Genomic DNA, 20,708 nt, shown 5'->3' with positions numbered 1-20,708 from the left:
CACACACACACACACACACACACACACACACACACACACACACACACACACACACACACAAAAAAAACTCCAGACAAGAAGTCACATTTTCATCTCCGTTGTATATGCAGCTAAAATACGTCAACCGTTAGGCCCCGGTGAACGATGATCTTTTTACTTGCAGAGTCTAAGTCTTATGATGACACACATTCTAACAAGGTTCCCACAGCATCACAGATCCTCCACTTCAGAATATCAACATGTTCTTTGTTTCACACCAAACCCACCTGGAGTGTTTGTTGCCAAAAAGCAATTTAATCTCATCTGACCAATGACCACAGGTCAAGTTAAGGTCCCGTTAATGTCTAGCTAACTCCTCATGTTTACACCCGTAATAGCAGGCGAGAAAATATCTAATGGTTGTTATAGAGACCGGTTGATCACAAGATTTCACTTTCTGTGGCAGTTCTTCAAGAGTGCACTTTGGAGATTTTTTTCAGTAGTTCCTCAATATTCTACTTGCTGTGTGTGGTTTCAAGATAAATATAGATCCAATTCTAGCCTGCTGAAAAAGTGGCTAAAGGAAGCAGGCCTCTACAGTATAATACAGCCAAAGAAAAAAGGAAATCATGGAATGCTAATTAGAATTTCCTGGAAACTCCAATTAACTTGAATGAGTAAAAAGTGTCAGACTGTAGTCCAGCTGACCCTGATAAGCTATACATTTGTAATGGTTTGCATTTAAAGGTTTGTTGGAGACCTAAGTGATTCGGTGAATAGTGAAAACTTCAGTATTTGTACATTTTTTCAAACCTCCTGCTGAACGTTTTGCTTGGGAAATTCTTCTTGCACTGTAAAGTGCAAAAACCATATTAAATGTTATGGAATGCATTGATTTGAATCAGCTGACTGTTGCTCGTCAACTAAATTACTTTAAAAACTGTAAGGTTTTAAAGAGCCAGTAGAAATTGACTTTTTACACACACAACTCTACTCTCAGCATCAAGTCACCCACTTTTACCATAGTGCTCTTGTTCTTCTAACAAAAACAGCAAGGCAGAGTCTGTCGAATCATGTTGGACAGGAAAACGCCACACAAAGCCAAACCAGTGGTGTAATAAAAGACTGTGGGTCTGACACCACAGGGGAGCAAACCTTAGACAAAGCTATCTAACTCTGGAAGCCAAACCAACTTCCTACAACACCAGCTTGTCACACAAGAGGAGGAACTTAGAATCTGAAGCCATGAAAAAACAGTCGCAACCAGATCCAGATCCTCAAACCACGTGACACATTTCTGCAGTTAGTGGGAATTTTCTTTTAATATTTAAACTTGAGCCTAAAATTCCCCACAGGAGATCMAATCAGAGGGAATTAAAAAAAGCTGCGAGGAATCAGTGAAAGTTGATGCTGGCTCTGACCTTTCGTGCTTCATCATCGCTGTGATCCGAGACTTAACTTTCGGGGCCATGAAAGTAAAACAAAACTGAAACATTTCAGCGTCCACAGATAAACAGAAAACAGCAGAGAGATGTTAGCAAAAAAACAGAGATCATCGCCTCCTATGGCTACAAATTGAAGAGGATAATTCCAAGTTACCCTAGTTGCTTTCAGACAGGCATTCTTGTTGGCGTACCAAAGTCCTTCACGGTTTTCCCCACAACAACACAGGCTCCATTACTTCCCTGAAGGGAATATTGCTCCAGCTTGTCAGCACTTTGAACTTAATGCTGGTTCTTTGTGTTGTACACCTGTTTTCTGTAAGAGTTCAAACAGCTGTCTGAGATGATTAAAGTCATTTAATGTTTTAAATGTTTTAAAAAATCCATAATTACAGTTATAAAGTGAAAAGTCAAGGCTCCCATCTGTAGATTGTCCTTCTGGCAGAATTTCACATCCACCTGTTGAATTAAGTCATTGTGGGTGAGAAATAGCTGCTTTAMTAACATATCACAGCATGTAAAATTCCATTCAGGGACGTAAGGAGAGCAATTTTGGACTAGATGATAGAAATCCTTCAAAATTAACTGTAGTTCTATGGTTGTTGTCAAATAAGTTTCAAAATAAAAAAAACTACAAGAGACTTCATGCAACAACAATCTATAATATTCTTCTAATTGCATTTCTTTGTGAAAAGCATTCAAATGATCTCATCCAAAGCAAATTTTGAACAGTTTAAGGCACTTTAACTTTTTAAAATGAGGTCTCTGAAGCTCAGATGTAGATGTATGCATTTGCACAAACTTGTAGGACTTTTCTTATGGCATCTCTGAGGGTGGTTTGCATGGCTTGGTCATAAAACACTCCCTAAAATCCAACTCAAATGTCTACAGCCTCGTCCACATAGGAATATTTTTTTCTAAAACGGGTTGTCAGTTTGGAAAAACACCCACAACCTCAATGGACCAGTTCCAGAAATGTTTTCATTCACACGGAAACACGGAGAAATCCTATGCCTAACACAAAATGGTATTTTTTACCCGCCCAGACCTGTAAGTCTCTTTAAACATAGCGTACAGAACAGCCGCATAAAGCCCCCACACGAGCTCAGCGGTAAACACAACAAGAAAACAAGAATTGCAAACAGCAAAGAGTAAGTGGAGTCCTCTGTGTGGAGTAATGATGAAGTTAAGCCTCTTCTCTGTGTTAAATTGGTTTATAAACTAATAAATTACAAGACAAGTATGTAATCAGCCATTGCTGCTGCAATGTACTACACATACTACACATTTGGGTTATAGGTCAGCTTAGTACATCACCAATTTTTTTCTTTTAATAACAAAAGAGGTATTTTTGCTGTCACTATGAATACAAATTGGTGAAATTTTCTGTAACCCATTTAAAAACATTTAAGGTCCCCTAAAATTCCATTTCCATTTGAGTGTGAGGCACAAATTGCTAAACACTTTCCCGTTTTAGAAAAAGTTCCAGTGTAGATGGAGCCCAGAGTATCTTTAAACACATTCACACCAGTTCTGTTCAGTCTGCATTAGTAAAACTCTAGTTTGTTTACTTTTAAAGTCCGACTAATTTGGGGAGATGTGAATGTGTAATCAAACTCTGATGCGGACCAAAAAAGCGAGCTCTTACGTCACAGTTAGGTTGAAGTGAACTCTGGTACGGTTCCAATGCATATTTGAATGCCAAGTGGTCCAGAGAATGTTACAAAAACAAGAAGCAGACTATAGAGTATTCTGGGTTAGAACAACCTAAACAAACATCTGTGTCTAGCATTAGAAGGAGAAATAGCTCGTGGTATTTTGCCAAGAAAAAAAGAAATCCTACCATTGCTAAAATCTGACATCACTCTGTTTTGTTTTTGCTTACAATTCATGAAGAAGGAAGTTGCACTCGGTGTTTTCTTCAGGAGTTTTCATGTTCATGTCATCAAGAAAGATGACCTAAAGAGTGCCGCGCCACCACAGTGGTAAACAGATTGCTCAGAGGGTTTGGTTTGTTGGCCACAATGCAAATCGCACAAGCTGAAAATGTAGCAAATGTTGCAACTTTGGTCCCCATTCGAACCAAGGCTACTGGACTATCAGGTGTAAAAATATCCTTATTCACTACAAGCTGAACACTAATGAGAAAACTAGAAAAATATCCAACCTAATTCAAGAAAGATGACCTAATGTTAAAGTGAAAAAATACTGCTGTAGTGTTTGTGAGAGCAAATATTGTTTTTTAGATTTTTCATTGTACGCCAAATGTTCCATTCCAACTCCTTTCCTTGGGTTCCCACAGTCTGTGTTAAGCAAAAAGGTCATCCCCTCATTTTATTTTTGCTCCAAGCAGCTGGAAGGACACATTGCTCCCTGTAGAGAGGTTTTCACAACCAAGCAAGAACCAGCTTCCTGCTGCATAGCTCTGAATGTTCACTACACATCTACAGGGGTCTGCAAAAATTCCAAATTGCCACAAATTGATTATGTTGAACTAGGGAGACAGATTTTCTTGTAATCTCTTAATGAGACCGGGATAAAGAGTTTTGTGATGGAAAAGCATCCTGTCCATTGTGTATCTAGACTCTCACATTGTTGTGAAATTTTGTTCTCCATTTCTTAACATAATTTCTTGTGACCTTAAATTTAGTGTTTGATAACTTCAGGACAGAAAGGAATTCTGTGTAGAATGCCACGTGTCCAAATCAATTGCTATGAGATTTATGTGTTGTGTTGGGATTGTGCTTTATGAGCAGACATCTCCACTTTGGTTTCAGCTGATCAAAGGAAGTTGTCTTATGATTCACTCAATTCAGCAAATATTGGTATTATTGACAAATTCTTTTCAGTATGATTCGGTATTGGGGACAAAATTAAGACTACCACACAGCAGTGGCTACTTCCTTGTTACAGGAGGCTATACCCATTACAAGGCTAGCTACTTATTGTGACTGATAGATCAGCATTAGCAACTCAACAGCCGGCGCTGGCAAATGAGAAAGAGACTATTCACTTATGTTAGCATTGGAGAGACTAGTAGCTACTATGTCTGGGCTGATTCTGCAGTGACTCTCCTACTCCCTCTGCTGTCCATTGGCACAAATGGGGTGGTRTTAGCACAAGAGAGGCTAACTATTAGCAAGTCTTGGCTGGTCACTCGCTGGATTAAACAGATATGTTTTAAACAAACTTTTATCAAGTGAAATTGTTGGCATAAAATATGTGCAAGTGACATGCATTAGAGCCTATCCATGCTAATGGACAGCAGACGAAGTAGCTAATCCAGTGGGTGACCACCAGCCTAGTTATGCTACTCACTAGCCTTTCCTGTGCCAACACAAGTGAACTGTCTCCTCCTCAATTGCCATTGGATGCTCAAATATTAGTGTCAGCCAATCATATCAGCAGTTAGCTTCAGAATGGATATAGCCTTCTGCTACAAGTAGCCACTGCTGGGTTTGCAGTAGTGTGCCATATTTTGGAGTGAAAAGGCCCTCTCTGTCAGTTCTTCCAAACAAGCCATTATTGTTCTGTCTTTTTTGAAATACTTTAATACTTTAGTTTAATCAATTAGCATGATAACTGAGTTTTTGTTTGTTTTTTAGTTTCTCTAACCTTGGAATGAATTAGCTAGGACATCACTTCCTCGAATGATTGCTTAGAATCTGAGATGGTTTACACTAATGATCTTTGCTGATTCATTTTCTGCTCTGTACTGTTTACATACAGATGTATGCTTCAGACCAGAACTCTGCAAAGACTCCTGCTTTTACAGATGTGGTCAAGTATGTTTGCTTACCAACATACTTTCCTTCATAAATGATATTGTTTTGCTGTACACGTGGGGTAAGCTTTAGATTATTTTAGAACCTTTTGAGGTTCTTTATTCAAGAACCCTGGAGTTAAAAGTGTCCAAAATGGAATGCAAATGGAAAACACAACCACAGCCATGCATGTTGCTTGTGTGAGGGTTTCTCAGTACATCCCCGAAGCCAAAGTGAAAAAAACAAACCACACCATAGCATTCTCATCCAACTATCTTTATCTTCCTCCCGAGCCAAACAAGCGTTGAAAGTTGTATGGCAGATAAAAATAAATGTGGGTAAACAAACAAAGCAGGAAGACATCAACAATGGAAAAAGTTCCTGCGAGCCAACCGATACCGGCTGTTATTACAGAGCTTCACTCCTTGCCTCCATGTCTACATTTTGTGGTTGAGGTCCATCTCTGCCATTCATCCTGTTGATGAGCACACAAGCACACAATTCCCGAAAGCCCACCATTTCCTCCTGTTTCTATATTTGCAGATCTTTACAATGTAAACAGTGTTTAGCATATGTATGGGTGCGCTCAGATTCACCAGACGGGCTTTGTCAACAACTGCTTCAGGAGCTGTCTCAGTTTGCAGCACACCGCAGTTCTCAAACAAAACATGTCAGTGGTCAAAATTGTCATTCTCTTCTTGTGATGTCTTCTTTATCTGATGGTTGACTATCGTGATGAGCCTGAGGCAGAACAGAACCTGATTCTTCACACAAAGAAAAAAAAACAAGTCTTCCATACAGAGACTGATGTTTATCAAATGATATCATGACCTAAAATCTGTGGGTGACTCATGCATAGTGGATGTCGACGTATCCAACAGATCTGCTAAAGAGATCAAATCAGTTGACAAAAAGTATTCACACCCTTCAAACTTCTTATATGTTCTCACCTTTACCTCTTTGTATGGTTATGAAATTGAAGGGAAATGAAAAATAATTATTTAAAAATTTTATTTTTTACATATTTATTAAAACTATCACTGTATCTTTACAGTTGAATATGAGACTTATAGTCTATGAAAACACAAGCTTCCCAGGCTCCTTTTGGCAGTCCTACCATCATCTGGAGAAATGCACCGCTCCTGGCTGGAAACAACCAATCAGAGCTAGGAGTGTCAATCAGCTCATGTATGTGCTGCTCATAGCCTTCTTCTGCTCTGCACATACCATTGTTAAAGCTGAAGATTGTCATGTGCTACARCTTTTATAAAGATGGAGAAACAACCTAACATCACAGGAGAACTGCCAGTTTTGTGGGAAGGGTTTTGGAGGGAGTGATGAAGTGCAGCAGAGAGCAGGGAAAGGAACTTTCTGAGAACTCTTTACTTCAGCGATAAGGCCAATCTTAGTCACACCCATGATAAATTAAGTTTTTAAAAAAAAATCAATAACTGTGCTGTGTTGGGGCATTGCATGGTGCAGTGGTCAGAGCATGTGTCCCTTATATAAACCTATAAACCTTGATGCAAATCCTGTCCGCAGAATGTTTGCCACATGTCTTTTCCTCCCTTGGGTTTGGCACTCTGGTGTTGGGCTGCAGAGGTCATAGGGAGGCACTTGGCTTGGAGCTGAATCAATCTGGTTTAGGACCAGCTTCTTCACTATTTTTCAAATTACATTGGTGGCTGTGGTGGCATCCAAACATCTCTTCTTAGATCAACGAGTGACGATGATTCTCTTCTCTGAAATACTGGGCGCCCAAAACCTACACATTTGGGAGAAGAATCCAGGCTGGGTGTCTTTGTTGCTGTTTGCGAAGTGATTCCTGGATTCCACAAAGAATGGAAACATGTCTTAAGATGACACTATGTGAGTATGTTTTGTTTTATTATTAAGATATAACAAGTAATAATCAGTCCTAACTTTCCCAGGCAGCCGGGAAGTTAGGACTGTAGGCAGGTAATTTGGGATTAGCACTCTGGTACTGGGATCCAGTGGTAATAGGGAGGCGTGCAGCTGAAGTGGTTAAGGACCAACTTTGTTACTATTCTTAATATTGCACTGTATGACTCTTCCTGTCAGATTACTAACAAATAAAAGCCACAATGACTAAAAAGTTAAAACATCCATCCATCCATCCATCCATCCATCCATCCATCCATCCATCCATCCATCCATCCATCCATCCATCCATCCATCCATCCATCCATCCATTTTCTATACACCCTTGTCCCTAGTGGGGTCAGGAGTGGTGCTGGTGCCCATCTCCAGAAAACATTTCAGGTGAGAGGTAGGGTACACCCTGGACAGGTCACCAGTCTGTCGCAGAAGTTAAAACAACAACAAAAAATAATTGTCATTCTCTTTAGAAATCAAAGAAAATAACAGACATTTGAATTGTGTAGCATGTTTATGCTGTTTCTGTTTTTTATTTGTGTTGTTGCACCCATTTTTACATGCTGCTGTAGAATTGCTTAAATATGTAACCAAAAGTATCTGTCATTATCTTAAGAGTCTGAAGTCTATTGAATGCACTGAATTTTATTTAGGGCTGTCAAAGCAAAGGGAACTGATTACAAATGTGTGCCATATTTTTTAGAGTTTTATTAGTAAATCAAATATGAAGAGTTTATGATGAATGAATGTTCTTAATTGGTTCCCACAGACTCACACTCAGAGTGAACTTGTTAAGTCCTATCTTGGCTGCATTTCTTGTCCCGCTTATGGTTTTAAGTCTCATCAACTCTGATCACGCACTTGGTTCTTCACTTACTTGGCAACACACACACACACACACACACACACACACATACACACACAGACAGACATAGAGCTTGAAGTTAAAACACACTGCCCTATTTCAGCAATTACCAGAGCTGTCTGTGATAATAAGGGGTCTGCTTTGGTCAGAAGAGACAATCATGGTCGCTGTAACACTGAAAGATCCACTTGCTTCCTGTTATCCACAATGACTCACGCTGACTTACATGAGGATTGGGTGAAGGTCTGGGTTTGTGGGGAGGGAAACCAGAGGTCTGGGCTCAAGGCCACAAAGATTACTTGTTATTGGCGTCACTGAGAACCCTTTGACCCCTCCCCCATTCAAAAAACAACCTTCTAAAAACAATTAGTACAGCTATGTACCATAGAACTTCTGGGATGGAGCTATGCCTAAAAGCTAACAAGCTTGCTGCGGCTGACATGTTTTTAACAGAAATCTGTGACATGTTCACATTTGTTGAGCAATTGCTTTCAGTTTGACAGGAAGTCTGCCGCATAACTGGAATTCTGGGATCAGCTGCATGCTTGTCGGGAAATCATGCCATTACTCCATCTCTCCAGCTCCTCGTCGCTTCTATCGCTCCGTTCCTTTGGTATGCTTTGGGTCTGAAGGAGATTGGATACATGAGTTTTAGAATCTTCTGGAAGACTCAAACAGAAAACAACGATAAGTAGGTCGGAGGAGGTCTGTGTGTTTTCTTTCCTTTACAGAAAGAAAAAAGAAAATGGTGAGCCTGGGGGATTCGACTGTAACCACAACTGTCCTGATGAAAGGGTTTTATGTTAGGGAAACATGAGGCGGGTCATGTTGCTTTGCACCACCACTATGTCCTCCCCCACTTCCACCGTATCTGGACTTGATTGCACATCCTCTTCTTGTAAAGAGATGAGCCATCACCAGAACCCATACACAGCATGTAGTCTGTCATATTTAGAGGATAAGAGAACTGACGATGGGGAGGACTCCTTAGGGGACGGAAGGATTGCAATCACTGAAACACACAGAATCTGCAGTGCCAAGACACAACATCTGTAGGACGACTCATTGCTCAAACTTCTTTCCAGGAGCAACTGTGAACTCCTAAGTTTATAAATTCAGCTCTGAGGCACAAACTAAACCTGCAGTCCCATTACATTCATTGCTTTATGATTGTAGATAAACGCTTCACTGTGAAAGTAATTGAAGATTCTTGGGCTGTGAGCAGAAACCATGACACTTAACAGTGGCTTACTCAGCTGTAGTTGAATTTTGAATCAAGTTATTCTTCACATGGAAACTACCTTGATTTCTAAATACTGGTGTGCTTTCGTAAAGAAAATCAGCAACGTTTGAATTGATCTAGTCTTTGCACCTATTTGGTTGTTCCTTGTCTTTGTTTAAAGAAATCTGCTAGTGAATGAAGCTAAAAGAATGTCAGCTTGATAATGACTGACTAGTGACTGGCTGGTCAGAAAGTTTTGATCTTTTTCTGATCGGTGAATGCACCACACATACAGTAAGTCCACAGTGACCACAACACTCATCGGTGTACCTCTACACAATGCAATCAAAGTATTTTTGTCATTGTAGCATCACAATCCCAAAAATGGATGTTTCATCTGTTTAAATGAAATACCATCTTGAAGGCGGTTCCTATTTCATTGGGGAAATTTTGATGATGACCCCTAATGACATTAAACCAGGGTAAAAGAGGTGAGGTATTACATGGACTCAAGTCTTCTGATCAGGTCTCAGTCACGCAGCCAGTCAGATCCAGTTTAATCATTATTTAATTACTGTTCTGACTCAGACTTTAACCTGAGCAGACACTAAAACATCCAGTCGTTTTCCCCCCCAGGCCAGCGGAAATGCCTCTTCTTGCTTAATTAAACAGGCTAGTCAACTCGTCATGGGCTGAATTTCACTCATTTTAATCCTTCCTCTTTCCACTGTTCCTCTATGAGTCCTCCCCCCATCCTCCTCTGCCAATGGGGCCTCAGTCACTCTCCCTACCATCCCTTCATCTGCTCCCTGTGGACTAAATTTTCCACTTGGGATCAAAGATGCAGGGGAAACTGTTCTCTGAGAGAAAACACACAGAAACAAAACTGTTTACAGCATTCTGTTGGTCTCTGTGAAAGAGTCTGGGTGTTTTTAATGGAACCGAGTTGGGTCAGCTAGAGGCAGTTGGCCCTGTGGGCAAAGATTAGGAACCAGAATGACAGGGGAGAAAGAAGAGAAAAGAAAAGAAAAGAAAAGCTGTAAACTGGCTACCTATTACCACCAACCACTCTCAAGGGGAGGAAGTTTACAAAAAGTGTGTGTAGGTGGTGGTAAGTGGTTCCAAAGAGATGGAGCAGATGTACAGACAGGATGCTGACTGGTGTTGTAATGAGACGATTTGTCATCATGCTTACAGACGCAAATAGAAGTCTGGGGAGAAACGAGTTGCCTCAAACACCACACATGTTGCTCAAAGATGAAGATTGAGTTAGTTTAAAAAGTGAATGAATGCACTTTTTTATAATCCAGTACCATCCATCCCTTCTCTATCATTACCCAAATTCCCAAATCATACAAGGTTAGATAACAGCAATGACAGGCATGGCAACCATGCTTTCCCCACCCCGCCTTATCTAACCTCTCCCTTCCTGGCTAGCAGCGATGGATATCACTGTTTGACTCCCAGACAACAAACTCTCATCAGACCATTCCTGGACAACATCCCAATCTTCCTCTCTGAAACCAAGTCTTTCCATTCAACTATGTATATTTTATCTGCATATGATAATGCCAAAGTATTCACACCCATTGAACTTCTTCAAAATTTGTCATGTCGCTACCACAGACATTAATGTATTTTATTTTATGACACAGGGATGCACACAATTGTAAGGGGCAGGAAAATGTTACAGATTTACTAATCTGCAAGTTGTTGCTTTTTTGTGTTCAGTCTCCCTTCATTGCAACTTACTGCTGCAGTTACGTCAGGAATAATAGCTTTCCTTCTGGTTCTGCTGTGTCAAAATGTGGGAAAATTCATGTAGTCTTCAGAGGGGGTGTCGTAAGACAATTCATCTTTGAACAGTTTTTGTCGGTAAGTTTGCTTGAGGGGTCTAAGTTAAAAGATTTAAAACTTGCACAAAATAAGTGTTTTTTCCGTGTGTGGTTATTTGAGTCTGTTTAGATAAAATGTAATAAAAGTTAAACAATGTAAGATCTTGTGCAAAGAAAATGTTCTCCTTGATTATAGCAACCAGAGAGTTTGTCCTTAACGTCTGGTTTTACTTGTTATATACTTGTGCTATCTCTGTATGCCTCCTTTGATCCCCGAACTTCTCAAGGTTTTGCTCCTCTGATATAGGAGGAAGTCTTTGCCACATGCCTTCGCCCTTGGCTCTTTCTCCTTCGCCCGCTGCTCGCCAAGGCTCCAAGCTTCCACTGCCATGCCTGGCATTCTTCCCTCTGCATCCTTCTGTCTATTCATTATACCATCTCTCCATCAATGGCTCTTTCACACGAGCGGTGGTGTGGGGTTCTAGACAGGCTCAGAGCTCTTTCTGAGGAATGTGGCTCAGCAGCCTTTTTATTGGCAGCGATCTGGAGACTTCTGGCTTTACAGACCTTCTGTCATTTGTTGTTACACACATCCCCCCAATATTAATAGTTTACTTAACCATCCCAACGTGTATGTCTGTGTTATTTCTGAAGCTCAGAGTTGCTAAAGATGTACATTAAGTACAAGGACAACTATCTGCTAAGGGTTCAAACTCATCAAGCTAAATACGAGTGTCTGCATTTTGGGTTAACAGTGAATCAGAGGGGTCGAGGTGCTCTGGGACGCCTTGATATTTGTTTTACTCCCACAGCGTTTCCTTTATCCCAATGTTCTTGAGAGACAGCCCTTAAGGCACTCATTTGCTGAGACCAAATGAGTGGGGCAACGGTGGTGTCTGTGGCTCTGTGGGTAGAGTAATCGTCTTGTGATCAGAAGGTTGTAGGTTTGATTCCAGCTTCCTCCTGCCATGTGTTGATGTGCCCTTGGACAAGGCACTTAGCCCCAAATTCCCTACCAATCTGCATATCAGTGTGTGAATGGATGAATGTGACTCTAGTGTAAAGCGCTTTGAGTGGTAAGTACTATATAAGTTCAGTCCATTTACCATCATGCCTTTAATTTGGAGCTCTGAGAAGTAGATCTCCTTTTAAGCTGGCAAACATTCTTTTATATGTGTCAACATGGGAAGGTAATCAAAGCTTCAACACAAATGTAAAGTTTTACTCAAATGAAATTGTACAAAACAGCCAAGTAATTTAGTGCTTCAAAATTCATCTGAAAAAATGTATTTGGGGGAAGTTTGCTAAATGTTTTCAAAAATGGCAAAAAGCTAAAGTGCTGACTGAAAAACTAGTCCTGCTACTAGCGCATTAGCGGAGTTGAGCTGAGTGCATTTTCAAAGTTAGCAAAAACACTAAGATGCTAAATGAAAAATTAGAGGAGTAATGGAAGTGTGCCCACTACTATGAAGATGTTTTGACTCACACCACTTCTAACCACCAAAATAAACCATAATCTTTATTTTTTTTTGTAAAATAATTTAAATCAATATAGAGTAAGTGCAATCAATAGAGTAGAATGAGTGCATAGATATCATACAACATGCCATTTCAATGACTCTATTCACTATAGTGGATTCCTCTATGCAGATTTTTCAAAATTACTAATAATACCAAATTATTCCTGGAAAAGAAATCTGCCTGTTGCTAGATTTTTTTTCATACACCATGTCTAAAATGCAGCTTTTGAAGCTAAATAGACACTTTGTTCTTGGCATGGCATTTTGCGTATATTGCGTTCTTCATTTTCCTTGGTGCTGATTGGCTGTAACCCCAAAGTGAAAACCAAGTGCAAGTATAATTTTGATTTTGTGGAGATTAGAGAACACTAACAACAAAATCAAACTTGTGAACATGATATTAGGTTTTAGAAATCAATATAAGGATTCCAAATATGGCATCCACACCCCTTTGTGAGTGAATGTAGATTTCTGACTACAAGTGGAAGCTTGCATAAGAAATACATTATATGCTTCATGTGTAGCATATTTACTCACTGACATTTAAATCTTCAACCATTTTGCCAAGTCTTTGTGGATGACTCTTACCTTGCCCTCACACTTCCTGTGGGTGCCTGTCTTGCATACTGAAAGAAACATAAAAATGACAGATTTTTTTTTTAAATTTAGTCAAGTAGAAACTTCACAGTCTTTTTTTTATGTCCACAGACAATCACCAAACTGTTGGAACTTATTTAAACTTACATTGATTCTTTTGTCCAAACTATTCATCCCGACAGCCTAGTAACACTCTTACCTCTGCAGAAGGAGCCCACGTTGTCGATGTTCTGTCGACACACGCTGCACTGCCGTTTCTTCTTGAACGTCTTTTCCTTGAAGACATGGGGCTCTCCCTTCCCTGCCTGTTAAACAACACACGCACACACACGCACACACACACGCACGCACACCCCCACACATGCACGCACACGCACACACACACACAAAAACACACACACACACACCACTGCTGAATGACTGAGTACAGACACCTGATCCTGGCTAGAGAGCAGCAATATGTGGATGCCTGCTCACAGAAACACTGAAAGAATCCTGTTTTGACCTCAAATGTCTAACAGGAGCCACATAGACACTGGAAACAGAGCTATTTTACAAAACCAAAGCAATGAGGCAATGCATGAGTGACCGAGAGGACTGTAATTATGACAGGAGGTCTGAGAGACCAGCTTTAACCTGTTCGTCTGACTGAGTTTTTTTCGTGCATGAAAGCTCTGTATGTCCACAACAATAGCAGCATCAGTTCTCTGCACCTTTTGCCTCTTGAACTTCTTCTGGTTGTGTAACAGTCTTCCAGTAATGATCATCGTGGTTCCCGCCCATGCCTCACCTATAATCCCATCTCTGTTTGTGTTTTTGTGTGTTAACTGTGTGTGTGCAAGACAAGAGAAAATATGAATAGATTTTTACAGGTAAAAAAAAAAAAGAAAAGAAAATTCAGCTAATTTAACGGCTGAAAGGACAGCTGGACAATGTGAAACCATGAGAAACGAACTGGGTCCTTTTCTCATGTGAACATGTGTGTCAGTGTGGACAGCAGTACATGTGCTGCAGTCATCCCTCCAGAGACTCTTTGGTGAATTTGAACGCTACAACACCAACAAACAAGGACTCATCTGAAGATAAATAATTGAAGAAGTTCACAAAAGAAAGAAAAAATATGGGCACGTCTTTAGGAAAATTGCAAGTAATCAGCAGCAAATTTTAATGTAGTAAATTTAGTGCTACAAACTACATTGTATTTATCTGGGAATTCATGTTGCATATAAACACATGACATATCTACGGAAAAGGATTAGGTCGACTAAAAAAAAATATTCTCATAATTCTGATTTTTTGTACATCATCAGACAAATCTAGTCTTGAAACTCAAATCTACCAACTAATTTTGGAGAAAGACTCAGTGTGGATTAAGTACAGGTTTACAAATCCTATAGCAAATAACAATCAGTTATGTGATAATTTTCCATATTTTCCATATTATGTATTTCTGTGTTATTATGGTAACACATAACTGATGAATGAAGGGTTATTCATTTGGATTTTGACATAGAYTGACACAATTTGAATTGTGAATTTAAAGTCAGAATTCTGAGAAAAAACTTTTGATTTCTGAGATTAAACTCATATATGTTTTTAATGGCCCTAATTCTCTTCCACAGACATAAAAAATAACATGATTTTAAGATTTTTACAGTGAAGACCAAGGAATAAAAACAATAGACAATTCCCAGGTGTGAATATCTCATAGATATGCCAGTATAATGGATCACTTGGAAAAACATAAAAATAGTTTGTTTATTTATTGCACACATTTCAAGACTGAAGATGAAAGAAGAAGAAACAAGTTGAAATGTGAAAAAAGTCAAAGTGGCAAGAACCAGATAGAAATGAGAAGAAATTGTGAAAAGCATTCAAAGTTGAAATGACAGTGGTGAAAATATTTGTTTTAGAATGAGATTTAATACCAAAGATCATAAAAACACACGTAACATATTTGACACATAATAACATGCTTAGATAGAGCACATGAATTATAGCATTGCCTCAACTGTCAATTGAAAAATGCCCCAAGATTTTCCTTCTCCTTCTACCAGAGATAAAGAGACTGCTAGAAATTATGGGATTTAGGCCACAATGACATGTGTCTAATTGGACATAACTCTGGTCACTGATATTTTGTTCTGTTATACCAAGTACAGAAGAGCAAAACTATAAAGACTGAATTAAACTCCGTAGTCATCTTCCCTGTGAGCTAAACTAGAGTCACAGTAAATCCATAGAGCTTTCTCTTGGGGTGTTTGGCAGCCTGATAAGTTCCTTCTAACCCTTTGTTTTTCATTATTTGTTGGTTGTTTTGTTCCTTATGTAGAATCAGCAAATTCTAGTATATTAGGCTGATTAAMAGTACATTGAAACTTTAATTCCATTATTAGCTCAAGCTGATTTTCTCAATCTTTTTAGTTGGCATGTCTATGACTGATTACATAAAGAGTCATCTTTCCTCCACTTCACCTAAACTTTGTTTGCCATAAAAAATCCAATAATATACACTTAACTTTACTGTTGAAGGGTATAAATACATCTGTAAGGCACTTTGTATGGGTTCTCCATTTGCTGGGTAGGCTTTTTTCCTTAGCAACAGCAGAACAGCAGACCGTTTGGACATGTTTTCTATTATCCTTCCTTTTCTGACTGTGTTCTGGGAATTGACTGTGTTTAGGCAGCTGCCTGCCTGGTGTCACCTCACCTAACCCAGCTGTGTTCAACAGCTTCTGGCCCACTCCGGTACAAGTGTACTCTGACCACAGCAACCTGGACAGTGAAGGTGCACACAGTGGGTCGCTCAGGGGGGCTGATACCAGTTATGTCATTTGATATTGTTGGGTGATAGGTTGCCCTTTTACCATTACACTTAGAAACAACCAAGGTAGATGTTTTACAGACTTAATCTCCCCCCCACTGCACTTAGCTTAACTTAAAAATGTGTTATTGTTAGACATATCTAAAGGGAAATGCAATGGGAATGAGTTTAACTGGGCTTTATTGATTTATTTCAGACTTAAGCAGTTGTGTTTCAAAAGAACGGCTGGTTTAAATTAACGTTCATAAATTGGATCAACCTTGAGCTAAACGCCGCTTACTCCATGGAGCGCCAACATCTAATATCCAACTTGAAACTAACTTCACTGCGCCATCTGATCTCCAAATTATGCCCCGCCACTTCAGTGACAACTCTCACACAGACAATACAAGTCTCATCCCCATTCATTCATTCATTCATTCATTCATTCATTCATTCATTCATTCATTCATTCATTCATTCATTCATTCATTCATTCATTCATTCAGACTAGTGTTAGTTCACACACACACACACATACATTTTCGACCTATCATTGAGAATAGTACGTCTGTATGCTTTGTGTGTATGTATGTGATATTTTAGTAGTGTATATGTGCAATTTTAGTCTTGTGTGTGTGCGGGAGAGTAAAAGAGATGCATGCGCGTGCTATATTTTATTAGTGTATATTTGCAGTCTTAGTCTTTTATGTATGCATGTGAGGAAGAAAAATTGTATGTGCGTGTGATATTTTAATAGTGAATATGCGCAATCTTAGTCTTTTGTATGTGTGAGAGGGAAAAATGGTTCTCAGTATAAAAGCAAACACCAGCTGAAAATGTAGCAAAGGTTGCAAATTTGGTCCCCAATTGAACAGAACATACTGGCCTATGAGGTGTGAAAATGCTCTAAGAGAAATTAGAAACCCTTAAAAGTGGTTTTGACAGGTCAAAACAAAACAAAAAAAGACACGAAAAGAGAACAGGCATGTGTAATCGGTCAAAAAATTCTGATCGGTGCACTAGAAAGTTATGAATTTATCCTGAAGCAGTGGTCCGTCCTCAAACTTTCCACATTTCAGCCAGCAAGATGAGTTTTGCGGCATCAACCATTGCTGCTTCAGTGATACATACAGCAGATTACAGCAATACAGCAATTAACTGATGAGTTAATTAAAGCAAGGCTGTATTGAGAACACAAACAGCTTTTGCAACCGTCCTACAGTATTTATATCCATTTTCAGAGAGCATGCAATCAGTTTCCTCCATAAAATTTTGCAATCATTTTGTGAAGTGTCCACAAACACAGGCATTAGCATCCTCATGGGGCCGCGGCGAGTTTAAAAAAGCAACCAGTTACTGTCAGCTGGGGCCACAGTGGTGATGTGGGCTGAGATATAAACACACAGAGGAGAGGCTGGCAGCATTCTTCCTGCTTCAGACACAATCACAATCACTATATAATCCAACCACACGCAATCATGGTCAGACAGTGATACACGACTCAGCCACTGAGTGCTCTATAAGGTGCTGTAAAGTTGCTCTATGCTGGTTCATGTAAGGCAACTGCAGGGGGAAACCACAACTAAATGTGGTTGAGGTTCCACTCAATGAACCTCCATTTCCAACTCTGCTAAACAACAATCTTTAAAATGTTAAGAGCTAAAACTCATTTCAGTTTTAAAAATTCACTTTCTTATGAAGGCTGTGCAGTTAAAAAATAAAACATTTATGCACAAGGTTTATTTAGGAGGAAACTTGTTTTCAGCCCCACACGAAGCCTTCCCAGTGCAATAAAAAAATGGAGGACTGGAAAGTCATCCAGACCACCAGCTGAATGCACCACATCGAGAGGTGCTTTGGCTAGCTACGATTGCCCTAGRGTTGTAATGAAATGTCACCAAATTTAAACAGTACGCTATATCAACCCAAGTTGTAAGCCATCTTTTGAATTCCTAAAATGCAGTTAGTATGACTGCAATGAAGCCGACACCACATTTAAATAATTTTTTGTGGCAACATTTGGGTGTCATGGTAGAAATAATAAATGTTGAAAGATCACAAGACAAGAAACAAACCATTAATATTTACTATTAGGAAATATTCTGCTACAACAAGAATCTTCCAAACATGATGCTAATTCCTAGCTTCTTGTAAGAATAAAACTGAAGGGCTATTTTACCTGTATGTCCCTTACTTGTAGTGATTTGTCTAGTATTTGGCCTCAGAACAAAATGAGTGGAAAAAAAGTGGATGATGAGTCCAGAAAATGATCAAAGCATGATTGTCAGATCATACAATCACTTCTGCAATGTGACTAAGTGGCTAAAAGTTTAGAATGAAAAGCTGCTCCTCATATCGACTTGGGAGTCCAGCAGAGGAAACCAGAATGGAGGACGTTTACAGCTTTGTGGAGGATTACAACACAGAAACAGCTGGTGGAGTCACTAAAAACAACCTGTAATGCCGAGCTCAGTCCCCAGGATGGTAATTACTGTCACTGCTGCACTGAATAAAAAAAAACCTTTTCCTCTGCAAGAGCAAATCTGTATGAATCACTAGAAGCTGCTTCTGCAGCCTAAAAATAAATAACAAAGAATATTCCAAACACTTCTAAAGTAGCATGAACTATTTTACCTTCAAGTATCCTGTTCTACTCCCTCAGGAACCGAGGCATCCTGGACAAACCACTGCCAGCACACAACATGTGACCACTCATAGGCTCCGCCAGTCAGGGCCTGCCCACATTTCCACAGAAGTAACACGAGTTGTAAACAACAACCTGAACCCTCGCAGAAAGTAGCTGCACTTCCAAACACGCTCACGTGCAGATGTGCGTATCCCTGCAGACAGATGGTGAAAACAGACTGCAGTCCCTTTTTCCTTTTCCTGTCCCTATGTGCTCCAGGACAGACACCCCCACCCCACCAACACACCCCTACTTCCCAGGATAACATCTGTGACACACAACAAGCTCATTTTTCTGATATTTTTAGCCTCTCAACAGGGAAAAAGGGAATCAGAGATTTCTGGAGTCAAAGAGTTGCTTTCTAACAAGACTGCCCACCCCTCGTCCCAAACCCTCTCGGCCTGCCGTCACACAACAGAAGCTGGATTCAACATTCGGTTAGCCGGACACAAACATGAAATTCACGAATGTGAAAAAACAAATAGAGAGAGCGCGAGTCATTCGAGGCCAGCATATCTGGAAACTCTAAAAATAGCACTGATTTTTGGACAGTGATGGACATTGTCTCTGACCAGACCGTTCTGACAACAGGATGAGGTACTGTGACCAGATGGTCTGATGCCATAGACCCCTCTTTCACTTATTGTGATATGATTCCCTTTGTCAGATCATTAGTTTCAATAGTTTCCATTGATCACATAATTGCGCAGTTTGACATTTCTAAAATAAATTTGCTGAATGGAAACACTGCAAACTCTCCTTTTCTCGATAAAAAGTTTTGCTGTCTGGATGAGGTGCTTAATTGGCTTAATTGAAATATAATTTCACAAAACTGCAATAGAAAAATTTGTTCACATCACGTGAGTCACATAATCAACAAACGGGTGTTGCCACTGTCGCAAACCACATGTGATTAAAATTGAATTTCTTATTTTATGGAAACATCACAACTGTGAAATTGTGTGTTTTTTTTTAACATTAGCAGAATATTGGCAAAGTTTTGCGCATATTTCTAATATGAACGCAGCTTCCATCTAAGCAAAGCCACGTTCCTTCACATGGCAGTCAGAGGTGCAGGAGCTTACAGTCTGTTCTGTAAAAGAGCTGCTGCTTAATTGCAGTTAATCACATAAACTTCTCTTGAAGATGATAAAATAATCAATTAAGGCTTCTTTCCTGACTAACTCTTAACCTAAATTGCACAAAATTTAACAAAATCTGATTTGTGCTACTTCCTTTTTCATACACCGGCTCCCTCAATTGACATTTAATTAAAAATAATGGCTGTCACATATGAAGTATAAAATTGCTTATTTTTTCAATAAACCCTATCTTCAGTTATCTAGCTGTCTTAGAAATGCTACTCCAGTCGTAAATCTGACACAGTATCTACAAAAAATAATAGATAAAACAAGGTGTTCTTTAGCYTCTACACTGCAGCTCAGCACGCTGAATGAAAGCTACAACACTTTTCCATTGATTCATTTGATTCTGTTTCAATCAATGGCTGTTTCAAAACTGTTTCAAAATGAGCAGCATGGCCAAACTAATACTTAATCCATCCAATCTTGTTCTATTGGTGTAGAACAGCCAGAAAGAATACTTCTGAAACTATTGTTGAATATAACAGGTGTTCATCAAAATTGGAGACAACTTTAACATACACCATGAACRTCTTACAGGAGAGCAACCAAGTTTTATGCCTTTGATCTGTAGCCCTCTTCTTTAAAGAAAGAAAAAACGTATGAAACATGTTTCATTTGAAAATGGTATCTTTAAGTGTTTATTCAGATATGTTTGTTAATTCCCATATTTTGCCTGTTCTTGAACTGCTCACTGGAAAGTTTCCCTTTTCTCTTAATGGACCTTACCAAGCTCCGCCCAGAAACGCCCCTCGAAAGTCCCACGTGACTTCATGTCTCACATTAACAGCCTCGCAGAGCTTAGCCTCTATGGCATTTTTCCGTTTCGACTGACTCTGCAGAGTATTTCTGAGTCGATTAGTGTAGCATTTCTGCCGGATTTTCACAAAATATCAGCCACGACAATGGACAGGGGAACCAACAAGTTCAATGTTGGAGGCATCGAGTGGCTCA

The 20,708-nt window shown here is 39.5% G+C and overlaps 1 protein-coding gene across 4 annotated transcripts in view; it reads right to left on the bottom strand.

The window, feature by feature from the left end:
- Positions 1–20,708, bottom strand: part of tns2a (tensin 2a) — a 72,776-nt gene that overhangs the window by 35,025 nt on the left and 17,043 nt on the right. For all 4 annotated transcript variants that reach the window (XM_008412773.1, XM_008412772.2, XM_017305809.1 and 1 more), the window contains exons 2-3: positions 13,320–13,425; positions 13,112–13,149 (exon numbers count right to left, since the gene is read on the bottom strand). In XM_008412773.1, the coding sequence (XP_008410995.1) occupies positions 13,112–13,149; positions 13,320–13,425 (144 nt within the window). The remainder of the gene's footprint in view (positions 1–13,111; positions 13,150–13,319; positions 13,426–20,708) is intronic.

This window comes from Poecilia reticulata, linkage group LG7 (genome assembly GCF_000633615.1).
Source record: "Poecilia reticulata strain Guanapo linkage group LG7, Guppy_female_1.0+MT, whole genome shotgun sequence".
Classification (NCBI taxonomy): Eukaryota; Metazoa; Chordata; class Actinopteri; order Cyprinodontiformes; family Poeciliidae; genus Poecilia; species Poecilia reticulata.
Note: the sequence above shows the minus strand (reverse complement) of the source record. Positions and strands in the feature narration are given on the sequence as shown.